At 44.3% G+C, this 22446-nt stretch overlaps 1 protein-coding gene across 1 annotated transcript in view; it reads right to left on the bottom strand.

Annotated features, from left to right (window-relative positions):
• Nucleotides 1–22446, bottom strand: part of PAPPA (pregnancy-associated plasma protein A, pappalysin 1) — a gene marked incomplete at its 5' end in the record, with an annotated part of 124314 nt that overhangs the window by 82534 nt on the left and 19334 nt on the right. The window contains 3 exons of the mRNA XM_010023942.1: nucleotides 1240–1331; nucleotides 2933–3061; nucleotides 19609–20116. Of these exons, the coding sequence (XP_010022244.1) occupies nucleotides 1240–1331; nucleotides 2933–3061; nucleotides 19609–20116 (729 nt within the window). The remainder of the gene's footprint in view (nucleotides 1–1239; nucleotides 1332–2932; nucleotides 3062–19608; nucleotides 20117–22446) is intronic.

Genomic DNA, 22446 nt, shown 5'->3' with positions numbered 1-22446 from the left:
AAATATTATGACTAATCTCTTTCAGTGCTTGAGGCTCTAATGCAGCAAGTTACTTGAAATACAAATCTAACTGCAAGACCACCAATAGTCACAATTAGCCTCCACCATAAATATGCTCAGATTTCAAAAGAGCTATTTACATATGTAAATATGTAAATAAAAGCATCACCAAATTAGGCCTCAAGTCTCACAGTGTGGGATGCTGAAGTAAAACCATAGCCGTTATGATGAGACAAGCAGTCCCCAGCTTACCACCCAAGGGAAACATGGTGCCTCTGAGGTCCTCTCTACATTGCTCCAGGCACAAGAGGTAATCATCAGATTGCCAAAAAGAGCAAATTTCAGTCTTACCAACATCATTATTATCTGCTTAGGACTGAGGCCCTGAGCTGAAGGATCACTAGGTAGAACCACGTATTTGCTTGGTCAGTCCAGATAGGGAATCTCATAGAACATCTTGAGAAGAAGCCATCCCTTTATAAACATTCACTTTGGTTGCAGAAGTTCTGCAAGTTCCACCTTTCCCCAGCCCTCACAGAGCCCTGGTTGGGAAATGCAATCCCGCAATTTAGGGCTACCCCACAGAAGGTGCAGTGCAAATTGGTCTCCATTTCCCTTCTCTGCCCCCAGCATTCCTAGAGAGTTTAATAAATATGTAAAGCTCACAACTGCAGCCCTGCTATCCCAGATAGCTCCAGCATCTTCCAGCCATTGTGCTTACAGGTTTTGCTAATCAGAGCAAACCAGGCTTGCAAATGAAATCTGATTAAGTAGTTTTCACCTCTGAAAAAGGGGATTAGCTAGACCTTTGATCCTCAGATATTGATTTGCAACTCAAAGGAGGTGTGACCTCAGCTGGACTTGCTTCTGGTCTCAGTCCCTTCCCCTTTCACTCCTCCTCCTGTTTACCAGGAAAAAAATTAGTTCATGTCTTCTCACATAGCCAGATCTAAAGCCTATTGAAGGCAGTGGAAAACCACCCACTGACTTCAATGGGCTTTGGATCAGTCCCACAATGGCTGACTTAGCCTTAAGTCCTAGGCTGTTTCAAAGCCAGCAGAACCAATTTCCCATCAAAATGACCAGAAGCTGGGAAGATATGTTCGCCTTTCAAACCTACGAATTCCACCTTTTTTTCTCTCTTCCATGACAACTCTTCAGCTGGAAATGCTGAAAATACTGTTGATTTTTTCCCCTTGCACTCTACGTAGAGTTGTTGCCCACCATGAGCAGACTTACCAATGCAATTAAAGGACAACTCCTGCAGGCAGAACAGGGAGCAGCCATCACCGTTGATCTTGTTCATGTCATCACATTCTTCTCCCAAGTCTCTGCAGGCAGGGCACACACATGCAAAAATGAGTCAGATGGCAAATGGCATCATCCTGATGATCGCTGCAACCCCTCTGCAGAACCCCAAAGCCCTCAGATCTAGTCCAGCACTTTGTGTGCTGACCCTCAAAATACCTCTCCCTTTCTCCTCCAGCCCTGACTTTCATCATTCCTGGTTCACAGGCTTGCCTGGCCGGTTGTCTCCTGCACATGTGGATACCACTTGCTGTTCTCTGATGAGGATATGAGCAACTTCCTTCATAGTTGGTGTGGCTGCAAATCAGCAGGTGGGGAAAAAAAGAGAGCAGGAATCTCTGAAACTCTTTGTATTAAATCTGGAAGGGCCAGGCTGTGATCCCAACATGGGAATAACAAGGCATAAAGCCTGGTGCCAGGCTATTCCAGGTGACAGCACGCAGAGGAGAGCAGGTGGTGTTGGGAATGGGGTCCTGTTTCACACCATCCCGCATGGTTGCAGCAGCATGTAGGTTGAAGAGTGCGAACCAGATGAGACGGGCTGCCACAGTTGTAAGTGGGGCCACAACCAGAGAAGCTGTGACACAGCCTGGTTCCTGCTCACTCCTGAGGCAGCTCAGCTATTGTTTGACACTTGCTGCAAAGCCACAAGTGATGCTTGAGGAATGTGCAAACATAACAGTAGCAGAAAAGTTACGGAAAGCAAAATTAATCTGTCTTTCTCCACCTCTGTCTCCAAGATTGCCCTGGATTAATATGTTGTTTGGTTATTCCCTTTGATTTCCCTGCCTATTTGCCCTCATCCTGCAAATACTTGCTGCCTGGTATATCATCTGACAGAGTTGTACTACGTGATTGCTGATCAGCGTTATTTCAAGCTAATAATACTGGCTGGATTGAGCACTTGCTTGTTGTTACTTCCATAGTTTAAATAATTAAATTACCTAATGCCAGGAAGCTTTGAAGGAGGTGGCCTTCAGGGCCAACACAGCAAAAGAAAAAACCCTAACATAGTTGTGAATGATTTTCTTTTGCATTTTCAGTGGTCTGGGAACTGGCAGCGGTAAGAGGGAGGAGCTGGTTGAGAACATGCAGTTCCCAGCACTCTCCCTCAGAGGCCAAATCTGTCACCTTCAAATGCACCCCAGCTCCGGTGCTCAAACAAGAGGTTGCACCAGGAACTTGGTCCAATGCAGGGCAGGGTTTTACCCTGTCCACCAGCTGCCAGACACGCGGGACTCCATGTGTAAGGACAGCATCAAAGGCTATGTGAGTTTTTCCACTGCCTACTTCAGTTCCATATAGGAAATGTCATATCCATGTATAAAGATAGAGATACATGAACAAACAGCATAAACAGCATATAGACTTATGTCCATATTGATCCTGCTGTCTGGACTCCATTATCTGTATCTCTGTCTGTATCTCCTGGTGCCAGGATAGCAGGGCCTAAGTTCCAATTAAATGTCATCATCCTGGTAATCATCAGGCACATGAGTCATTATGTACAGATGAGAGCTGGCCTCAACCGAGGAGACATCAGAGGTCATCGATTCCTTTCTAGTCTCAGATTCTGGCTGAGTAGATGTGCCCAGATTTATCTGTTTGCTCGCTCCAGACTTACATTTGGATAATCCCGTCTCCACAGTATCCACTTCCAGAGATATAGACAAGCTCCGGGGAAGGCTCGCTCTCCTCCCTCCCGGAAACAATGACGACCTGGTACGTGTATGTGGTCCTATCGCTGAGCTCCCTGCAGGACAAAAGGAAACACTAAGTGATCAGGACAACAAAGGCAGTAGCAAAGGGCAGAGAAGGAGGTACTGAAATGGGGGTTGGCTGCCAAAAGAAGCAAGTTTTAGTTTCAATCAGGTCCTCAGAATGTTCCTACCTCATTTTGATAGGATTAATTTTGGGTTGGATGTTGCTGCTTACATTTGCACCCACTACAGAGATGGTGTTGCACTGATACCATGGCAGTGCATCAATCCTCACCACACACAGTGGGAAACAGTTACGGCATTTGAGAAACCAGCCCTGAGCTTCAATGTGTTTAGCCTTGGATAAACACATTGTTTATCCCCACCTCTCCATGTCAGGGACAGCATCACCTGCAAGTCTGCAGTAGTTTATTTAAGGAACTTAAAATACCCCATGAACACTGATTACTTCCTGAACAGCCCTGAGCACAATCCAACTGCAGCTGGAACCAGTGGGAATTTGCCTATTGATTTGAGACAGAATTGGACTGGGGATGTTTCAGTGATAAATAAGTTATCCACTTTGCATACAGGTATTGAAACAATAGAGTTAAAAAGCTTTCTTCCTCTCTAGGAGAGTGCAAAAAATAGGATCCACACCACAGCACTGAATCCTGGGATTAACACTGAAATATTCACAGAAAGAATTAGCAAACTGTTACATATTTATGCAAAGCCATAATTACCTAAATCCTGTGCATCTGTAAATGAGGAATCATTTTTATACGTGCAATACAGAAATAATATAAGCCTAATATAAATGTTTAGCTCTTTTGCAATGCCTTTTACATTATCAGAACTCAAAATGTTCCACAAAGAAACTCATTACCATTATCCCCATTGTGCCGATTTGTAAAGCCATGGAGTGGTGAAGGCAAAATGATTTGCTCAAAGTCATCAATCAGGCTAATTGCAGAGCCCATAACACAACCCAGCTCTTTCCCAACCCACGCCAGTCCTCCACTTACCACGCTCATATTGCCCCAATTACTGACAGCAATATACAAGCCTTTTTGTCACAGGAACTTTGTCAAAAAGCACGTATTAATGAAGTGTGTACTACGAAGAGATGTGTCTACTACACCCAGCAACAAAGCCACTGAAGTAGGTATCAATGGACCGTAGTTACTGAAATCTTCAAGTCTGGGAAATAAGTATCTCCTTACAACATTCATTAAATTAACAAGCATGACTTAAACTCCCATATCACACATGATATTTCAAAACAGAGCCATTCCTCATGGATACTGTGACTACAAAATAACAGTCATTGAATGAACTGCACATGAACAGTGCTGGGATTTGATTCTGTGTTATCACACATGGTAGTGAAATGGGGAGTGAAACACAGTGGAATAAAAACAGAATTGGCTTTCTCATTGCTGCTTCACCTGATTCCTGTTAGCAACAGTCTGTGGCTCTTATTAGCTAGATTGGAGAGTTCACACAGCACAAACAGTATCTTAATTCACCTACAGAGTGGGGAGACTTCTACCTAGATATTGGTTAAGTGAAAAATGTCAAACCTCTGCCCCTGGGACCTGTTTTAAAACAACTAGTTTGGACAAAAAATAAATATAAAGTTATAGGAAGCAACTTAAGTGGCTGAACACCCACCCCAGTAGAATACTGCGATTTCACTCCCTGATAAACCCACTTATTGAGATTTCAAGTTTCTGCTATAACCTCATGAAATCAAAGCAGAGGCAAGCTGTGATTATTAAAGAGTTATTTCTCAAGTTCTTTCTCAAAACCATTCATAAAATCATAGAATGGTTAGGGTTGGAATATATAAGATTAACAAATCTACTTGCAGAAACATGGATTTTGTCACTGGGGAATCTGCTAACCACAAAAAGGTTCAATTCTTAGAAAAAGCTGTTAACAAAGGAACAGTTCAGGCAGCAATAACAGCTACAAAATCAATCAGTCCCTGGTGCTTTCTGATGTGCTGAGATGACATGCGTGAGCGCAAAATAGTAGTGTTCAGATCCTGATTTTTGGTGTGATTTCCAGTGATATCCACAGGTGATGGGCAGGACTTGAGCTCACAGCAGAGTGTGCCTCCGCAAGCATGCTTCAGTCTGTGGGAGTGTTTGTGTATGCTTGTGTGTACATGTAAGCAAATGGAAAACAGGAAAAGTTCACATTTGTTTATGTACAGGGCGGGAAGTTGGCAGAACATAATGGAAGAAGACATAGTACTAAATAAAGCACAGGAGAGCATATGGTGTTTATGAATTATTAGGTGACTGGAGATGAATGTGTATGTGGGTGAATAAGACAGAAAACTGGAAATGAAAGTTATTAGGTGGGGAGAACTCTGGTCTATTTAATTGTATGGGTTGTGAAGGAAAAAATTCATATGGGGAGAGGACCCTGTGGACACTGAAGGGTGACTGCTGGCTCTGTGGCTCTGGGTTTTGGTCTAATCCTGTCACCTGCCATATGCTGGAGAAGGGAGATATCCAACTGCAGCCTGCTGCTCAGAAATGGAAATCGGTATGTCATGACAGGCAAATGATACCTATAGTTTAGACACACAAGAAAATGCAATTTCTTCTCCAAAAAAAAGGTGAACGCAATATCTGACTCCTTACACATACATTTAGGTATTTACACAGCTTGGCTTCTCTTACTTCTACACAGGCTGGGTATGAAATAGCTATTATTTATGCTCACAATACCCCATGAGCTATGAATGGAATATTCTCATCTTAGGTAAAGTACAGAGAAAGGGAAGAAAATGCCTGGAGACATATGGTCCCTGTAAAGCAATGGCAGGACTGTGAGCCAGCTCTCCAGTCCCACTGCAGCCATGGGGCCAATCTGCCCCATCCTCCTCCCAGGTCCCCTTTCAGACCGACCACTCGGAGCTACATGGAGCTTCACGATGTTCCCCATGCTGGGGACGGCAGAGAAGCCCCAGGCTGTCACACTCAGGGCAGCACCAACAAACCAGCCATGCCCAGAGGAGATGGGACTTGTGCCCTCATGCAACCACAGCTAGAGATGTGCCTGAACTGGAGCATCAGAAAGCCACCTTAGAGACTCATAACTCAAGCCACCACATTTCCAGCTCACCCTGGCCTGATGCAACTAGTGGCAAGTGGCAAAAACCTGACTGAGCTGGATGTGGTGTTTCACATCCCAACAACTGGAACTTGAGATACTTCTGTCCTCCTGAACTGTTAAACATATCATATCGGCAGACACCAAGAGCTTTAGCATTCCTTCACAGTACCCACATTTTGGAAAAATATAGCTGCTAAAGGGATGATACATGCAATACTTCAGGCAGTAATCCAGTACCATAGTGAGGGAGGGAGGAAGGAATGCAGGAATGAAGAGGTGGAAAAAAACAACAAAAGAATTTATTCTTTCCTATATAGTTATAGGGCACCAAGGTCAATATTACAGACTGCATCTGGAGATGTCAGCAGGTCCAGCTCTGCTCCAAGTAACGATAAAAGTGGGATTTTTGACCATTTATTTTCTCTCCTGCCTTTTCTTGCAGCTGAGGGCACACTAACAGCAATAACCTGCTCTTTCCACTTTGCTGTCAGGCAGGTCGGATGCACAACAGCTTCACACGATGCTTCTTAAGGAAGTGAGAGAGAAGAACATCTTTAACATTAAGGATGTGAACAAACACTCTTTTAAATTTATATCTATGGTCTTTTAATGACCTTTCTGAGAACTGAGTAAGCCACATTGATCGCTGCAGCTTCCGCCGTGGGGCGGCAGTCTTATTAAAAAGCAATGAGTCAAGTTCTCTCTGTAGAGGGGGAATTAGGATGTGCCATGTGAAACACCACGGGGGCAACTTCCCTGTCTGCTGTGGCAAGTTACAGATCCAGGGTCAGACATATAAAACTCTCTAATTCTTTTCCTGTTTTTACTGGGGAAGCTGAGCAGTAGAGTTCATGTTGCAGAGTCCCCCGGGCAAAGGACCTCTGCTTTCAGTTTGGGTGTTCCTGTAAAACTTATGGGAAGAATTATACCTCTGGGAAGTTGTTTTCTATTCGGACTGAGGTGGGTTTAAAGGATCATTGAATTTACAGAAGCAACACGCATGCCCTCGAGTGCCAGCAGACCTGCAACCACATCTGCTCTGTGCTCACTATAAAGCTTCAGCATCTGAGGGGATAGCACACAGTCGAGATGCAGTGGAAGCACCAAGGTAAAGCAAACATCCTACGCCTCTCTCCCTACTACAATCTTACTACAGATAACAGCAGGGAGGGGGGTTGTACAGCAAAGACTTGTTTCCAACAAAATTGAAAATATCCTTAAGGCCCTATGAAGACATGAATGGTCAGAAAGCAATCCTGTTATTTAAGGGTAAGTTGACAAGATCTTAGGCATCCTGTATTAAATTAAATTCTGTCTGTCACACACAGCGTCATGTAAAACAGGCAAATTCCACACCTCAATGTCCTCATGAAGAAACCATCTTTCTTTGATCTTAAATAGTCACCAAACTCTTGAGCCAAAAGACGTTTCCTGGACAGCTCTCCACAGCCCAGAATGAGCCCGGTCTGCCAGCAATGTCTCCACTTCCTTCTAATACTGTCACCTTTGTTCTTCTTCTCTAGCAAGGAAACCATGTGGAGCAAAACAGGAAATCTGCTGGCAGCGTACACCAGCAACCCCACATCTTCACTTGTTGCAATGCTTTGGATCAGCTGCTCAGAGTGGACTGAATACGACTACACACTGAAGAATCGAAGGTCTCATCATCAGCTTCGTGCTACTCACAGTGACCAAAACTCTCAACACCATTTACAGAGGTCCCAAACCACCCCAAATATCCACTAAGTCAGTGAAACAGACATGTTTAGAGCCTCCCAGTCCTGGGCACCAAACTGGGGCTCAATGCTTCCAGGTCAGGGGATCTACCACCGCTCTCTTCATTGCTACTTAGGGAGTGGGTCATTTAACTGCACTGGGTTCTACCTCTCAGCAATACCATCATGGTGTTTGCAGGCTCCCCCATCCTCAGGTGTTCCAAAAGCAATTGATAAAGAGTAATCCAGGGGATAAGCTCACTTTTGGGATAACCCAAATTGATCTGCTCCCCAACTCCCATCCTTTTTTCAGCGCTGCCACTGACTGTACAAGTATGATGGGTTTCTTCCTTTGTCTCCTCTTGCACACACTCCCCCTTGCCTTGCCTTTCCTTCTTTTAATAAAAATGGCATGAGAAGCACGGCAGAAGATAATGAAGAGAATTCCTGCTCAGCTCCGCACTCAGGACAGAGGAGGGGAGGGATGCTGTAAACAAAAGACATCAAAATCCCAGGCTCTTGTGATGGGCTGTTTTCCAGCTGCAGTCCGATCTCTCGCTATTTGGATAAACCCAGCACCATGGCAGGTGCAAAGGCCTCAAAACAAGTCTCCTGCATCTTCATTTATGTCTTCAGAAGGCATAAATGCCACACAAGCAGCCTTGCAGAGGCTTTTCTCTCTATCCATGATGAGATAGGTTCCAGCTGGGGCAGCGGGTTTGCTCTGTGCCCTCAGCTTTTTTATGATGTATTTGGTTACAAGCAAATCAAAATCAGGTAGGCGAAGTACTAAATGACCTCGCATGGGCTGGAAGGGAGAGCAGGGACTGTACAGTGGATTTCTGCTCCCAAATCCATCTTAAACCTGAACCGGGTATATCCAAGGAAGAACACTGGAACCCTGAATAGATAATCCCAGCTGAATACTTGGTGGGGTGTTTTGTGCCATCAGGTGTCTGGGCTTTCTGAAGCCCCAAGTCTCACCATTCAAAGCAGTGGCTTCAACTCCCAAAGTCAACTTTTCCTTCTGACTGTATTCCTACTAACACCTAAACCAACCACCTTACCCACTCACACAATACCACGGAGACGCCACATATCTGAAATTGAAGTCAAAGGCTGGGAGACCCAATCTATTAGAAACAGGAAAATATGCTTTGCTCCATGAAATACTATGAACCAGTCACCACCAACTTTCATAATCACCACAAAATCAAAACAGACAAATAGTCTACAGCTCTGCTCTTTCTTGGCTGGTGTAAATCTCACGTAACTTTAGAGACCTCAGCAAAACACTCCAGGTTTAAACCACTGCAGCTCAGCTGCTCATCTGTTCCTCTGAGTTGCAAATGTGTGCATTTGCTGCTCAGACCAGCTCCCTGCCTGCACAAAATGCCATGGCACAGGACTACATGCCTGGCTGTAGCCCTCTGCTCTGAAACCTGGGTCCTGTTTAGGACCTTACACACATTTGGTTTTGAACATTTGATTTTCACACAGACTGCTCTCATGTCCTTTGTGCCATAACCATAAGCTTTTAAAATAGCAAACATATAGGTATATATGCAACTGATTAACTCCAGCATTTGATATAATCATCCAAGTATTTGCCCTGGTACCAATTTAAAACACAGTAGCACATTTAATAAAAACCAAAGTTTGCAGCTAAGACCTTAAAGATATTTCTTGGGTTTTTTTCTCAAAAGAAAATAAATCAAATGTCAAGAGACAGTTTTCTACTTTCATGTTTAAACAACAAGAACAATTATCAAATTTTAAGGTGGATGATAAAAACGGAAGATCTAAACAAGACTGGGTTGAAAATCCTGGGATAAAGTAAATCCTTGAGGCCCAAGGCCTCACATGGGTGTTTGCACTAGACAGGCAATTTCATGGCAGCACACAGGTTAAGTGTCAGAGCACCTGGTTGTTATTAGAAGCAGAGAAGGACAAGGAAATCTGTTGTGCTTGCTTCTTCACCGCTGCGATCAGATCCTAAGCTGAGACGGGAGCGCTTCTCAACGTGAGCCTCAGATGCAGCCACCACAGAGGGAAGCCTGCTACGCTTTAACTGAGGAAGGAAATGCAGAAAAGCCTATTTCCAACCAGTAAAAGCCAGCGCTTCTCTAGTGATTTCAAGGGAACACTGCCAGTGTCCGCCCCATGAGGATGGTGCTCCGGCATACCAGTATGGCAGGGAGGAAACAGCACTTTGACTGACAGGCAGGTTAGGACAGGTTAATTGCTTTAAAGGCCATCATCATCACTGGTGGACCTTTGCCTGTTGCATCATGCCTCTCGGTGAGCACTGTCTGATTGCTCACACCATTAATGACATCCCAGTCGTGCCGCGGTTCCTCTGTGAAGGACTGGCAGCGGCAGCATCCGCGCGGGCTCCGGTGCTGGTTCAATCCACACTGCAGGAGAAGTGCCTGATGCACACCCTACACAGGACCCCAACAACCACCTTACAGCTTTTGCATATTGATTGTTCATCGCCGGGGCTGGGAGCGCTTCGGTTGTTACCCTTGACCATTCATCAGGTTCGGCTCTCCCCATGGGTAGAAGGCTCTGCCCAATGTCATCAGCTTGGCAGAATAACATTCTTCAGCTCTGAATCCAGCTCTGACCTCTAGGATTTCCTTTCAACGAGCCTGAGCCAAGATCTGATTTTCAGACCTTAAACCCCTCCTGTTTCCATGTAATCCCACCAAAATGGTAAACAGAGCCATGGGAGCAGACGCTCGCAGTGCCTGATCCAAAGGCTCCTGCAGCCAGTGGAAGTTATTATGTGCATTTTCAGTAGGGCTTAGGTTGGGCCCCAAGCAAACACAGATGTTTGCAGTTTTCTCTGGTTTCACCTCCACCACCCCTCCTTGCCAAAACTCCACTATGGAGGGTGAGGGCATGGGGAATGTGGCATCCTGAGGAGCTGCTCCTTGGAGGGAGAGACCTATATGTATCATTTGCGTAAGAGACATATGTGCCATCACACGTGCCGCACAGCAGAGCCCACAGAGATGGGCAAGGAGGTGAGGTGACTATTCCAAAGAAACATTTTGTCATTTCCCTCTTTAGGGGCTCTGTGTTTTGCCTTAAGCCACTTCAGATTATGAGAAATCCTACTAGCTAGTCTCTGGTGGGATCTTTAATGGTTTAATAACTGAACATTACTGAATACATTTCCACTAGCCTCTTTCTAAAATCCCATCATGAGCTAATTTCCTCTATTGTCATTACATCTGCAACTGGTCTTACATATTGTAAAACCCTGTACCACTGTGAGTAAATGATCCGGTTCACTGCACTGAGCTCTCAGGGCCAGTAATTTTAGTAGTGGCTGATCATTTGGGGTATCCAATTCCAGGCACCCTCCCTGCGGTACAATTCAATCTTTATTTCCACCTTGCCCCTCCTGTCACAATAAGCTCCAGGAAGATGCTGGAATCGGGGCATCAGCATGGAGACGCCCAATGCCACCATACATTTAAGAAGACCCTGGACAGAAAGACTAAGATCAAGTTTGGGTGAAGCAATCACACAAAGGGCCTGCAGTGTGCTCAGCACATTGCCTGCCATGCAATGATATACTAAAAGGCTTCTGCCTTCTGTTGCTGTACCCAAATAAGGTATTAAGGACAGCACAGGTATTTTAGTCTTCCTGCAGCGTTGTTTTCAAATCCTGTTTGAGCAAATTTAACAGAGGCTTGGAATTTATTTCCTAGGAAAAGATATTAAAATACAATGCCCAGGAAATGATCAGGCCAATAGTTCAGTAAAAGTAGCTGAAAAAAGCTGAGCTGGCTGACACTGCTGATAAAAAGGTAGGCAACACATTTCTGCTGCTCCTGTGGTATTTGAGGCTCACTCCAAGTCTTACAAGAGAGTTATTTTTAAATTGTTGCATAACACATGTCTGTCCAATATTTCTTTCCTCAATCAAGCAAAGAAAATGCATTTGTTATTCCTGGGAGATTTCTGGGGCTTCTTATCTTATTTAGAGCCCAAAATAAAGATGCACACAAGAAGGCAAAACATCAGAGAGAAATTATTGTCCGTGAGATAATGCACAGACTAATTTACCACATATCTGAGACTGTTTCACCTGCAATAAATTATTTTGCCCAGGAGGAAAAGTCCTGTCTGACCTTCTATTTTTCCCTGGCAGTTGAAAACTCTGCTACTACTTCTAGGTCGTGAGTTCAAACTCCGCCCTGGCTGGGAGTGATTAAATATATCGATTTCTAATAGTATCTATTTGCTTAATAATAGGATAGATGTAAATATTCACTTTTTCAGGGACACTGGCATGTGGCTAGGTTGTGTCTATGGGTGTGATCTCTCTGTGTATTGCCCAAGAGGTGCACTGAAGAAGTGAATCCAATGCAGCAGCAGCCCCGAGGGAGTCCCTGGCTGGAGCAGAGCTGGCAGAGCTGAAGCCAAGTGTCATTCCCCACATCGGGAAGTCCCTCTTTCCTGGCTCTTCCCATGCTCTCAAGTCATTTCATTGAGAGGCAGAGCAATCCCAGCCTTCAAAGCTACACCCAGGCTGAAAATGGGCTTCCCTGTCTCAGGATCACAAAGCCATAAAGATACAAACCCGCCCTTACTACCTTCTTCTTGCATCATGTGCAGCCGAGCCAGAACAGGAGCTACAGACTGTGTCGAGTGACAGCTATAGTTACAGCTTACATAAGGAACCGCAACAGTAAGGGATCACAAATCTATCACTACAGCTGGCACCGAACGGCATCTCTGCACAGGCTGAGCAGAAAAGCTGCCTACTGAATGGGCACAGACAAACAAATTGTTCTTTCTCTTCTCCAGGGCAGGGTTAAGGCAATTTGGCAGAGGGTGGTGAGGGAAAAAATTGCTCTATCTGTTCTGTGTGGGGGGTCAGGAAGCAGGTTTTATTCTCTCGCAGAGATAACCTGGCACCTTTAATGAAGAAAGCAAGAAAGAAGGAAAGTCATCAGAATGTGGCTTCCAGCTGTCAAGGCACATCAGCCAAGTGGAGATGTATAACCCAGGAGAGCAGCAGCACTGCTAGCCTCTAACATTTAATTCTGAAAGAAGGCATCTGAAGTATGTCTTCTGTAAAATGCCCAGCACACTACTGACCACTGTAAACAACAACTGCTAGCTGGTATTTAGCAGCACAAGGTATGTGAAGGAAAGAGGGAAGAACAGCAAATGGAAAAGAAGCAGTGTTCCTCTTCCTGGCCCTTGGAGGGAACACGATCTGGCACAGGGAGCAGAATCAGTCATCCCCACTGCTACGCAAGCCCCGAGGGAAAGTTGGCAGAGAAGATGCTGCCAAGTGGATGACTCTCCTCCTACGAGCACTTCACCTCTGCTGGTGTCAAATGAGCCTACGACCAGTTTCCCACTGTTGGAAGGGAAGGTGAGGGACAAGCAGTCATCCCATATTTTTCTGTTCTTTCATTAAGCAGAAACAGGGCAATCAATACTGGCTGGAAGGAGCTGACAATGCATCCAAGGCCAGACACAGCCTCGGAGAGGTATGAAGAGCTGCTTGCAGGGGATCGCCAGCACCTCCTAAGCTCTGGGACTGCTACACTGTCCTACACCACCTGAAAAGTAAACTTCACATCTTTGCCAAACCCAACCACACACAGCTCCAGTACACTCAAAGCTCCACTGACACATGGAGGCTTTTGGACAGGGACAGCACGGCCACTAATCCAGCTGGGAAACCAGGGTTAGAGAGGAACAGCTGAAACATTTACTCCTTAGTGCAAGGACTCTGGATGAAGAACTAGGCAAGAACTAGCGGTCCTAGTACTGCACCTGAAATGGGAAATTACAGGGGTAAGAGAAACGTGGTGGGACAGAAGGGTTTTTGTTTCTTTGGGAAGCTCAAAATAGCTTTGTCCATTCAGCACTGCAAACTAATGATAGGAAAGCTCATAGGCATGAGCAAGAAAGAGTGAATAAGAATGAATCTGTTCCTGTTGAATCTTGATAGAAGTGTTTTGACTGGAGATGAGCTGGGAACTTTCATAGGGATACAGACGGGGATCTCTAATACATTACTAAAGAGAAATAATCCAGAGAATTGTGTGATTATGGAAAAGAAATCTCCTAGATGCAAACTAGAGAACAAATGGCTTTCATAATTGCAGGTCTCTGGTACCAGGCATGAGAGCAGACATCCACAGGGACTTAACAAGAGATGACACTTTTTGGCACTTATTTCTAGTAGCTGTAATAGATGGAATTGAAAGAGAAATTTGAATGAAAGTGGGTATTTGTCTTTCAGTTACCACTTTGAGCTCAACTCACAAACATTTCTTCCAAATGAAGATCCAAACCCCAAAAGTTCAAGTAAATAGGCTCAGTCAATGCAGAGAAGGATGCAGTTATAATGTAGAAATGACTAATTTTCAGGACTGGATGTCTCAAAACGGTGCATATGTTGTTATAAGACAATACTATGCGTGTTAGTATCAATACATTCAGATTAAGCCTGGAGCTCTTCCTCACAAGAGGGGAAGCAGCAGTTGGTTCTATTTATCAATTGGAAGACAACTATGAACCATCAGTGGGATGTATGCACAAGAAAAGCAGATGAGGCCCTTGCACATGTCAAGGCAAGGCATTTCCAGGGTAGCTGGGTAAGTATTCGTGCACAAGGACATCTGGAATACCGTATACAGTTCTGAAGCCTGTTGGGAATCCAGATGTGTAGCATGCCGTTATCGCACGGACAACCTAGCAGTTCTTGCAGATAAATCTGGGCATGTAAAGTGCTTTCTTAATATTTCAGCCCTATCTTAGATACTCCCCAATATTTCCTGGCATATCAGGAGAGGTTTGGCATGGTAACTGTGGAGGAGGGGCGAGCAGGAGATGGTGATAATATGGGCTTCAGCTTTTGGTGTTGGGAGAACATCCACCCAGCGATCTGTATCTTGTTTGGGTGGAAATATGGTGTTAATTATCTTCATGACAGATGTATCTGGCAATTCATTTCAGCTGCTTTAGATCATGCATTCCTCTGGCTGGTAGACCTTCAGAAAATAGAGAAATAGATCTTCAAGATGAAGGAAGGAATGCCATGATAAGGACAGATGTCACCATGAAATTTTAGTGTTGCATTCAGCAGGGACTTAGGTTTACATATCATCATTCTGATCATCATATTTTTCCAGTCCTCTGTTCAGCTGGGCCCCTGTCTTGTAAACTCCATCTTCTGATTGAGGTCAGGGGCTAAACGGCACACCAGTCTTTGGCTGTAATGAGTTACCGCTCATTATAAAAAGCCACTACTGATTCTCCAGCTTTTCTGCTTGTTCATATTTGTAGGAGCCTTCAGACTAAGAACCGTTTGTCATCTCCTTCAACTACTGATCATCTGGAGTTTCTTAAAAGTCACTCATCATATGGCCTTCTGATTGGATACCAGAAACAAGTGGCAAAAAGCATCAATAAAGCCAACTTTGAAACAAATAGTTGTTTCAGGTGAAGTACACTAAAGTACATGATGTGCTAAGGACCCCTGCACATACCACAGCCGCTCTCCAACTACCTGCAGACATGATGATGGCAATGTCTCAGTCATTCTGCAATCACTCCAAGAAGCCCAAGTGATATCTGCACTCCACTGTCTTGGGTACAGTTAAACCACAGTAAATGAGATGGCATTTACAAGCTTACACCAAATGGAACTCCTGATTCTAATAAAATATATGAAAATATTGTATTTAATTAAACAACAGCTGGACACGGATGACAACCAGTCCCCTCCAACCATTATCAAGCAATAGAAAAGTTTCAGCCATAGAAAATAGCTTTAAAATACCCCAAAACTGAGAAGAAAACCATATTCCCTGTATGAGAAAATGAAGTTTTTCTCTCAGTCTCTCTTTTTTCTTTCTTTTCAAGCAGTATCTCTAGGTGTCACTTAGGTATTAAAGCTCTAGTCAGTACAGGAATGGCTCAGATGAATATAGCACAGGACAGCATACTTGCTTCTCAGTGATGCTCAACTCTGAAAACCCCAAACCCATAACAGGGCTTCATGCTGGGATTCCTTCTAAGGTTATTTCAGTCCATTCCTTTGTCTTGAAAAAAGCCTACAGGTTAACACCACAAAGATGACCTGATCCATCGTTGTCCACTACATTTTAAGGTTTCCTACAAAGTCTGTGGCGGAAAAGTTGGGAAAATTCCCAATTCTTAGAAACTTTTCTAGTTATTCTGACAACTTTCCAAACCCAACCTCAGTGTCTTTTAGCTTGGCCTGACAGAGGGGAGAGCAGAGATCTCACCAACACACCCAGCTGCTTACACCTTGCGTATTTGGCTACCAACAGCACAATGGGGAACATGGGCTGCTCCCCCGAGGTGGGACTGACCTGTGACAGCCTCAGCACAGCATCTCATTGTGGGAACTCACTTCCCACTGAGCTCTTTCTTTAAAAAAAAAATCAGTGTTTGCTACAAATGATACCAGAGTAGTGATTACCTTCCAACTGCAACCACGTGAGTGTAAAAGCGCTACAGTAAGGGCAAAGCGAGGGCAAAGCCATCACCACGTTCACCATTGTGATTATCTTTGCACATTATTTCTAGAGAACAGCCAGAGTGCAACCCTCTACGTACAAGCACAACCCACACTTGGGCTTAAATTGTGATCTGAGACTTTGAGACTTGCAGATGAGGCTCCCTCCTTATCACTCGCTGTGGTGTGAAGACTCAGCAGTTCTGTGCTGCACCTGGCCTGACCTCTTTTTTTTCCCCCACTGATTTATTTAGCTTTCTGCTCTCTTCCTAAGCTCTGACTCTCATTTTGCATCGCAGATACCAGCAATTCTGGCTGATGATACTCAGTGGAATTGAGTCTACCTTGCCTGGTTTCTGTAAGGGCCAAGGATATGGTCCTGTCCCTTAGAAATGAATGTAAGCCTCAGCTTGAGCCAAGAGCTGTGAAGAAAATTCAGCTTGAGAACAGAAGGTCTGGCATTATTTTGCATTTCTTAATAAACAGGTTTCCACTATTATAGTTATTTACTCTCCTCTGTGGAGCACCCAAGTGCTGACTAAGCAAGGGCTATCCATTAAAGGCTGTCTCTCAGCTTAAAGAGAAGTCTCTTCTCTTTGATGGGAGGAAGGTAGGAGAAATTAATTTTTCTTTCAGCATTGCCACACCTGGGGAAAGGATCTTGCTCACAGATAACAGTGCAAGCAAATATTTTCTTTGGGAGAAAAGGAGAAAGGAAAGATCAAGGTCAGAGGAGGCAAGAGTAAAGATATGTGACTGCCTTCAAAATAACCTTCCACAGAACATGCGGGGGTATCATCTTATTTAACATGGAAAACATGAAAAAGCATAAAGGACGGGTAACAAGCTTGGGGCTTACGAAGAGATAAAGGGGCTGCAAAGTCTGGTTGCACAGATATGCTGAATTCCAGCTGTATGGAATGAGACAAACAGGCAGACTGCATTATATATACATACGAGGACAGCCCAACACCTCTGTCCCTGACTCCCCTGAAGCATCTTCCCTTCCTTCCTGCTTACAAAGTATAAGGACTAGCTACTCTTTACACAAGATGCTAACGAAAATTCATAGAATGGTTTGGGCTGAAAGGCACCTTAAAGCTCCTCCAGTTCCAACCCCCTGCCAGAGGCAGGGACACCTTCCACTAGGCAAGGTTGCTCCAAGCCCTGTCCAGCCTGGTCTTGAACACTGCCAGGGATGGGGCATCTTGCCTCTACCACAGAACCACAACCCCACACAGAGATTCAACGAGTTTACCAAATCTCAAAGTACGGCCCAGAAGCAGCCTGGACATGCACCATCAACCTATGAATCTGCATGACACCCACCACCACCCCCCTGCAGAGGTTCTGGATCAGTGTTGGGCGCATCTGTGTATTAGGATGCCAAAAATCATCTCACTTTTCAAAATTTCCAATGCATGCAGAAGTTCTGAACCAAAAACCAACCACAAGTGCTTAAGAATCTGCATCTTTGACGCCTCACCCTGTAACTAAATAAAGATTTCACTTTCCATGTGTCTTGTTGAAGCTTAGTGGCAGGATTTTCCCTGTAGTCCCTGGAAAGACACAGATGTCCTGAGGCAGCTAGACTGGAGCTACCGATCACAGGTAGAGCCCAGAAAGACTAACTTAAATGTTATGTGTGATTTTTAGCTGGCTATGTAACTAGGTGAGACGTAAGACAGGGACAGTACTGTTACCCCTTGTGATTTATCCAGTGAAAACTGCCACTACTCCCTGGCTACTGGTTTAACTATTAGAGCACCCTTTCACTTCTACCTGTAAGTGACACACAAAATCATACTCAAAGTCAAAAGAACAGAACTCAGAATACAGACCGTATTTTGGGCTTTTTCTCTTCTTTCACATTTTGTTATGAACTCGAAACTGGACCTGTTTCTGTGGGAACTTGTGCTAAGGTATGCAAATATTTCAACCCAAACCAGTCCCATTTTCCAAGGAGAGTGGGCCAGGTTTCAGGCAAAGATGCTTTCACAGCAAAACCATGGGAAAATTCACCATTTTCCGTGTTTCCAAAATGCCAATATTCATCTTCTGTTAAGTGCCAGCAATTGTTGGAACAAGGCTACAACCCAAGAAAACACTTCAGCACATGCTTAACTTTCAGCACATGAGTAACCTCAGTGATGTCCTGGGTTTCTGTTTTTATATTCTCTATTGTTAGTTACCTTGAATTTTTAAATCCATAGGGGCAATTTGCATCTTCTGAGCTGAGGCCATGAAAGGGCTGGGAGCTCATGATTACTGAATTGTTAATTAATCTTTTTTTATTATATTTAAATACGCTTTAGAAGACCATAATGATGTATGCTTCCTTGGTATTAACTCTACTAATTAGATCATCTTCTCTAAATTAGAGTGCAGTTTTCTTAGCAGGTTTCCTTTTATCTGGTGTTCATTTTTCAAGAGTTTCATGTTGTTCCCACAGATGAGTGAATCATTTCCAGGGAATCATGTTAGGCAAAGGATGTGTTTTCTTGCTGTTGTAGAATGCTTATGAGTAGATCATGGATCTCCTTGAAATCAGTAAATATTTGGAAGTTGGACTTTCCTCAACAATCATGCATTCCTTGATGCATAACTGCATCTGGGATAAAACTCCATTCCTACTACAACAAACTAGTGTATTTGGCATGTTTACTATGTTAGAATGGTCTCACTCCAACACAATTTGTTTTAGTGACACATGAAAGCAGAAAATAAAAGTGGATTAAATACATTTGTATACTGGAACAGCAAGTGTATTTTGTTGCCCTCTTTCTCTAGCGACGAATTGCTGCCCCAACACTGAGAGCCATTCTCTCTCCTTCTCCATCAAAATATTACTTTCAGAAGATTTCTGCTGAAATGATTCTATGTTACTCCAGAGGTCCTCTTTTAGGTTATCTTAAGCATTTAACTTACCATAGCTTACGTAGTTTGCAATATCCTTTCCAGTTAAGGAAAGCCTGAATTTTACATCTCTGCACAGAAATATCTCCAAAGCTGTCTGTGAAATCTCAGGCTATTTCACCTGAGTGTGATGATCCTGGTTCCACAGAGAAACTATGAGAACATCCTCTCTTGGTGACACTTGGTATGTCTACTCAACAATCAATGCTGGACATTAGAAGGATGAACAGAAGGACGAATAACAACAAAACAGGTTATTGTTTTTCCCTGAACAAGTCTATTCAGCTCTCTGGGAAGCAGTACTTACATGTCAACAAATCTCCTGCTGAGGTTTGAGATGACAACTGGAGATCCAGACTGGAAAGGAGGGTCCCGAACCACTTTGTACTGGATGGGCCTGCAGTTTGCGCACAGTGTGCTCTGGGGGACAGAGCTCAGCATGGCAGCATCAATTTCCAGGTGCTCATCCAGAGTGTAGATCTGGATACCATACACCTCCTCTCCCACTTGTCCTGCATCCAGCTTTATGGTCAACGGGATGTCACAGAAGACGTTCTGTGGCCCTAGAGAAATGTTCTTCCCGCTGACGGTGAGCAACTTGATGTCATTTACGGTTCCGCTGGAGTCCCAATCCGGGGAAACAAATGTCACCCAGACTGTGAGGGACTCTGGAGTCAGGGGATAGCGGAACTCCAGCTGCAGGTAGCAGCCCTGGGGCTCGGGACAGGCCGGGGGCACCGTGTGTTGGTTGACTGCTGAGTTGGGACTCCATGTTCTGACACTGGATTTACAAGGCTGCTCAACATCAGGGTGCCCTGGAAAGAAAGCAGCAAAGACAGGGCTTTAAAAGCTATGGGTTTACCATTGGCATCAGTCTTCAAAGACAAACTGGTGGCAGAAGAGTGTGTCTGTCAAGGAAACTATTTACTTGAGCAGAATAGGCATGGCCAGCATGGAAAGGAGGAATATAATGACAATGTCTCCTGGCTGGGTGAGAGATGCAAACCCATTTAAGTGCTCAGCTGGACCGGACACCCCACAACATGCTGCGCCAGTGCATCTGGTCCTGTATTTCTTATTTCTAGTGCTTTCCCCTGTGCCAAACAATATTTTCTACTCCTTCTGCTTGCTACTTAACCTGACAAACAGTCACTTTGCCTTCAGTTCATCTCTGTGCTCCTACTTATTCCCTTGCCTCTCACTCTAAAATACAACCTTTTTCTCTATAACAAAGACAAGAAACGAACTTTTGTTGATTCCAAGCAGCTGTTGCACTGTGCTGTTGAGGGACAACTCCTTAAGCCACTTACAGGCTCATCTATCATGTTGTGTAAGACCCCTTTTTTTGGAGGGACATGGAGCACAGGACTGAGCTGTCTCTTTGCACTCAGTGTAATGAAACAGGCACTTGTACATTTCTCACCATTGGCTATGTTCAACTGCATGGGAGGTATTACTAAAAACTAACGAAAGCCACAATGCTTGCTGGGTTCCCAAATACTATGGTAACAGTACAACTTGGCACCGAGTCATGGACTGCAAGATCCAGAGAGGTCAGATGGGTGGAACAGTTGGTAACAGAATCCAGTGAGAGCTACGAATTCCCTCTTCCTTACCAAATAATCACACAAAAAAGGAGCAAGTAGGAGAGAGAGAAGGCAAAGTACAGAAGAGAAGAAAGAGAAAAGTAAAGATAAAGAAAGGTAATGAGAGGGGAGAAATGGAGAAGGCAGAGGGGACAAAACAGAGCACAGCTGTTTGCAACTGAGGAAGAAAGCAAGATAAAGCACTGGGCAAACATGAACAAACAGGACATCACTACTAATTTGAAGAGAAAAGGGCAATGTGTGAAAGTTATTCATATTGTCTGTGATCCAATGACGTGTTAGAAATGTACCTCTTTTGTCAAGGATAAACAGTGCAGGGAATTCTCCTGTTCATACCAAATGAACCCAGATGCAAATAGATTTCCTGGTATCTCAGGCAGCCATCCCGGCAATCCAACCAGTTGTCCTGCAGATGCACAGCTTTTAATGCTTCTCCCTCACCCTCACTTATCCCGTTGCCCTCCTCTCCTCTGCACATGCCACAGAGCAGTGGGAATGCCACTAACCTCAGGATCTGGAGAGACCTCAGCAGCGATATATTGTGAAGAAAGCCAGAGCTCCATTTCAACTCAAGCTTTCCCCCTGGCATGCACTGTGTATGATCAGTCTGAGCAGTGACTGCCTCGTTCAACTCACATCATCTCATGTTCACTGCTGCTGGGCTGAGCCCTCTGATGACTTTCTTTCAGACTCACAGTGAGCTCCTGACTACAGCCCTGAGAAGGTGTTTTTTAACCCTGGTATCTCAGAGGGCTTTGGAAAGATCCATGAATCCTATTGCTGCCATCTTGCAGATAGGAAAGTGGAGTTGACTGATGGCTCAAAGCCCAGTATGTTTCTGAACCACTTGGGTTCCTGCAACTTTACCTCTGCCAGTTCAATGCTTCTGTAAGGCTTAACTAGTGAATGAACTTACATGTTCTGGTAGGTCAGGGTGTGATCATTGGAATTACATGAACTGGACTCAGCCTCCAGGGTGTTTAACACCCCGAAATGAGAGCTTGATTGTAGCCATTCATAGACTAAAAACTTCAATGAAGTTGAGATAGAGACCCTTTCTTAACCACCATCAAACACTTAGACCTAGGTAAGAAACATCCATTTAACTGTGGAAGAGGATGGAAACCTTATTTCTTGTAATCCCAGATTCCTAGAGATTGGGAAATACTATGAATATTACAAAAGTTTTTGTATGCAAGAGGAATAGTCATTCTGCCCCTGTGCACTCAGGTTCTGCAAACCCTTTGGTTTATGAGGTCGCCAGCAGGATTGGTCATAGAAGAGCATCTCATATAACATCGTGTCTTGCCTAACACAACATGTGAACATGAGGTTTGTAAGGAGAAGTCAAACCCCATCTCCTGGTTAGAGGGCCGGTCTCTAATGTCCAACTGAGACAATTCCACTTGCAAATACAGAATGAATCACTCTCGAGTGAAACATTGGCTACTGGGAAAGGCAGGGCGCTAGAGCAGCCTAAGGGAGCAACATTTTGCATTATAGTATCACACTTCTCTTAGTCAGTAGTGAGCCAGGCA

The sequence above is a fragment of the Nestor notabilis genome, unplaced genomic scaffold (assembly GCF_000696875.1).
Source record: "Nestor notabilis isolate BGI_N333 unplaced genomic scaffold, ASM69687v1 scaffold7311, whole genome shotgun sequence".
In the NCBI taxonomy this organism is placed as follows: Eukaryota; Metazoa; Chordata; class Aves; order Psittaciformes; family Psittacidae; genus Nestor; species Nestor notabilis.
This window is presented reverse-complemented; position numbering and strand designations above follow the sequence as displayed.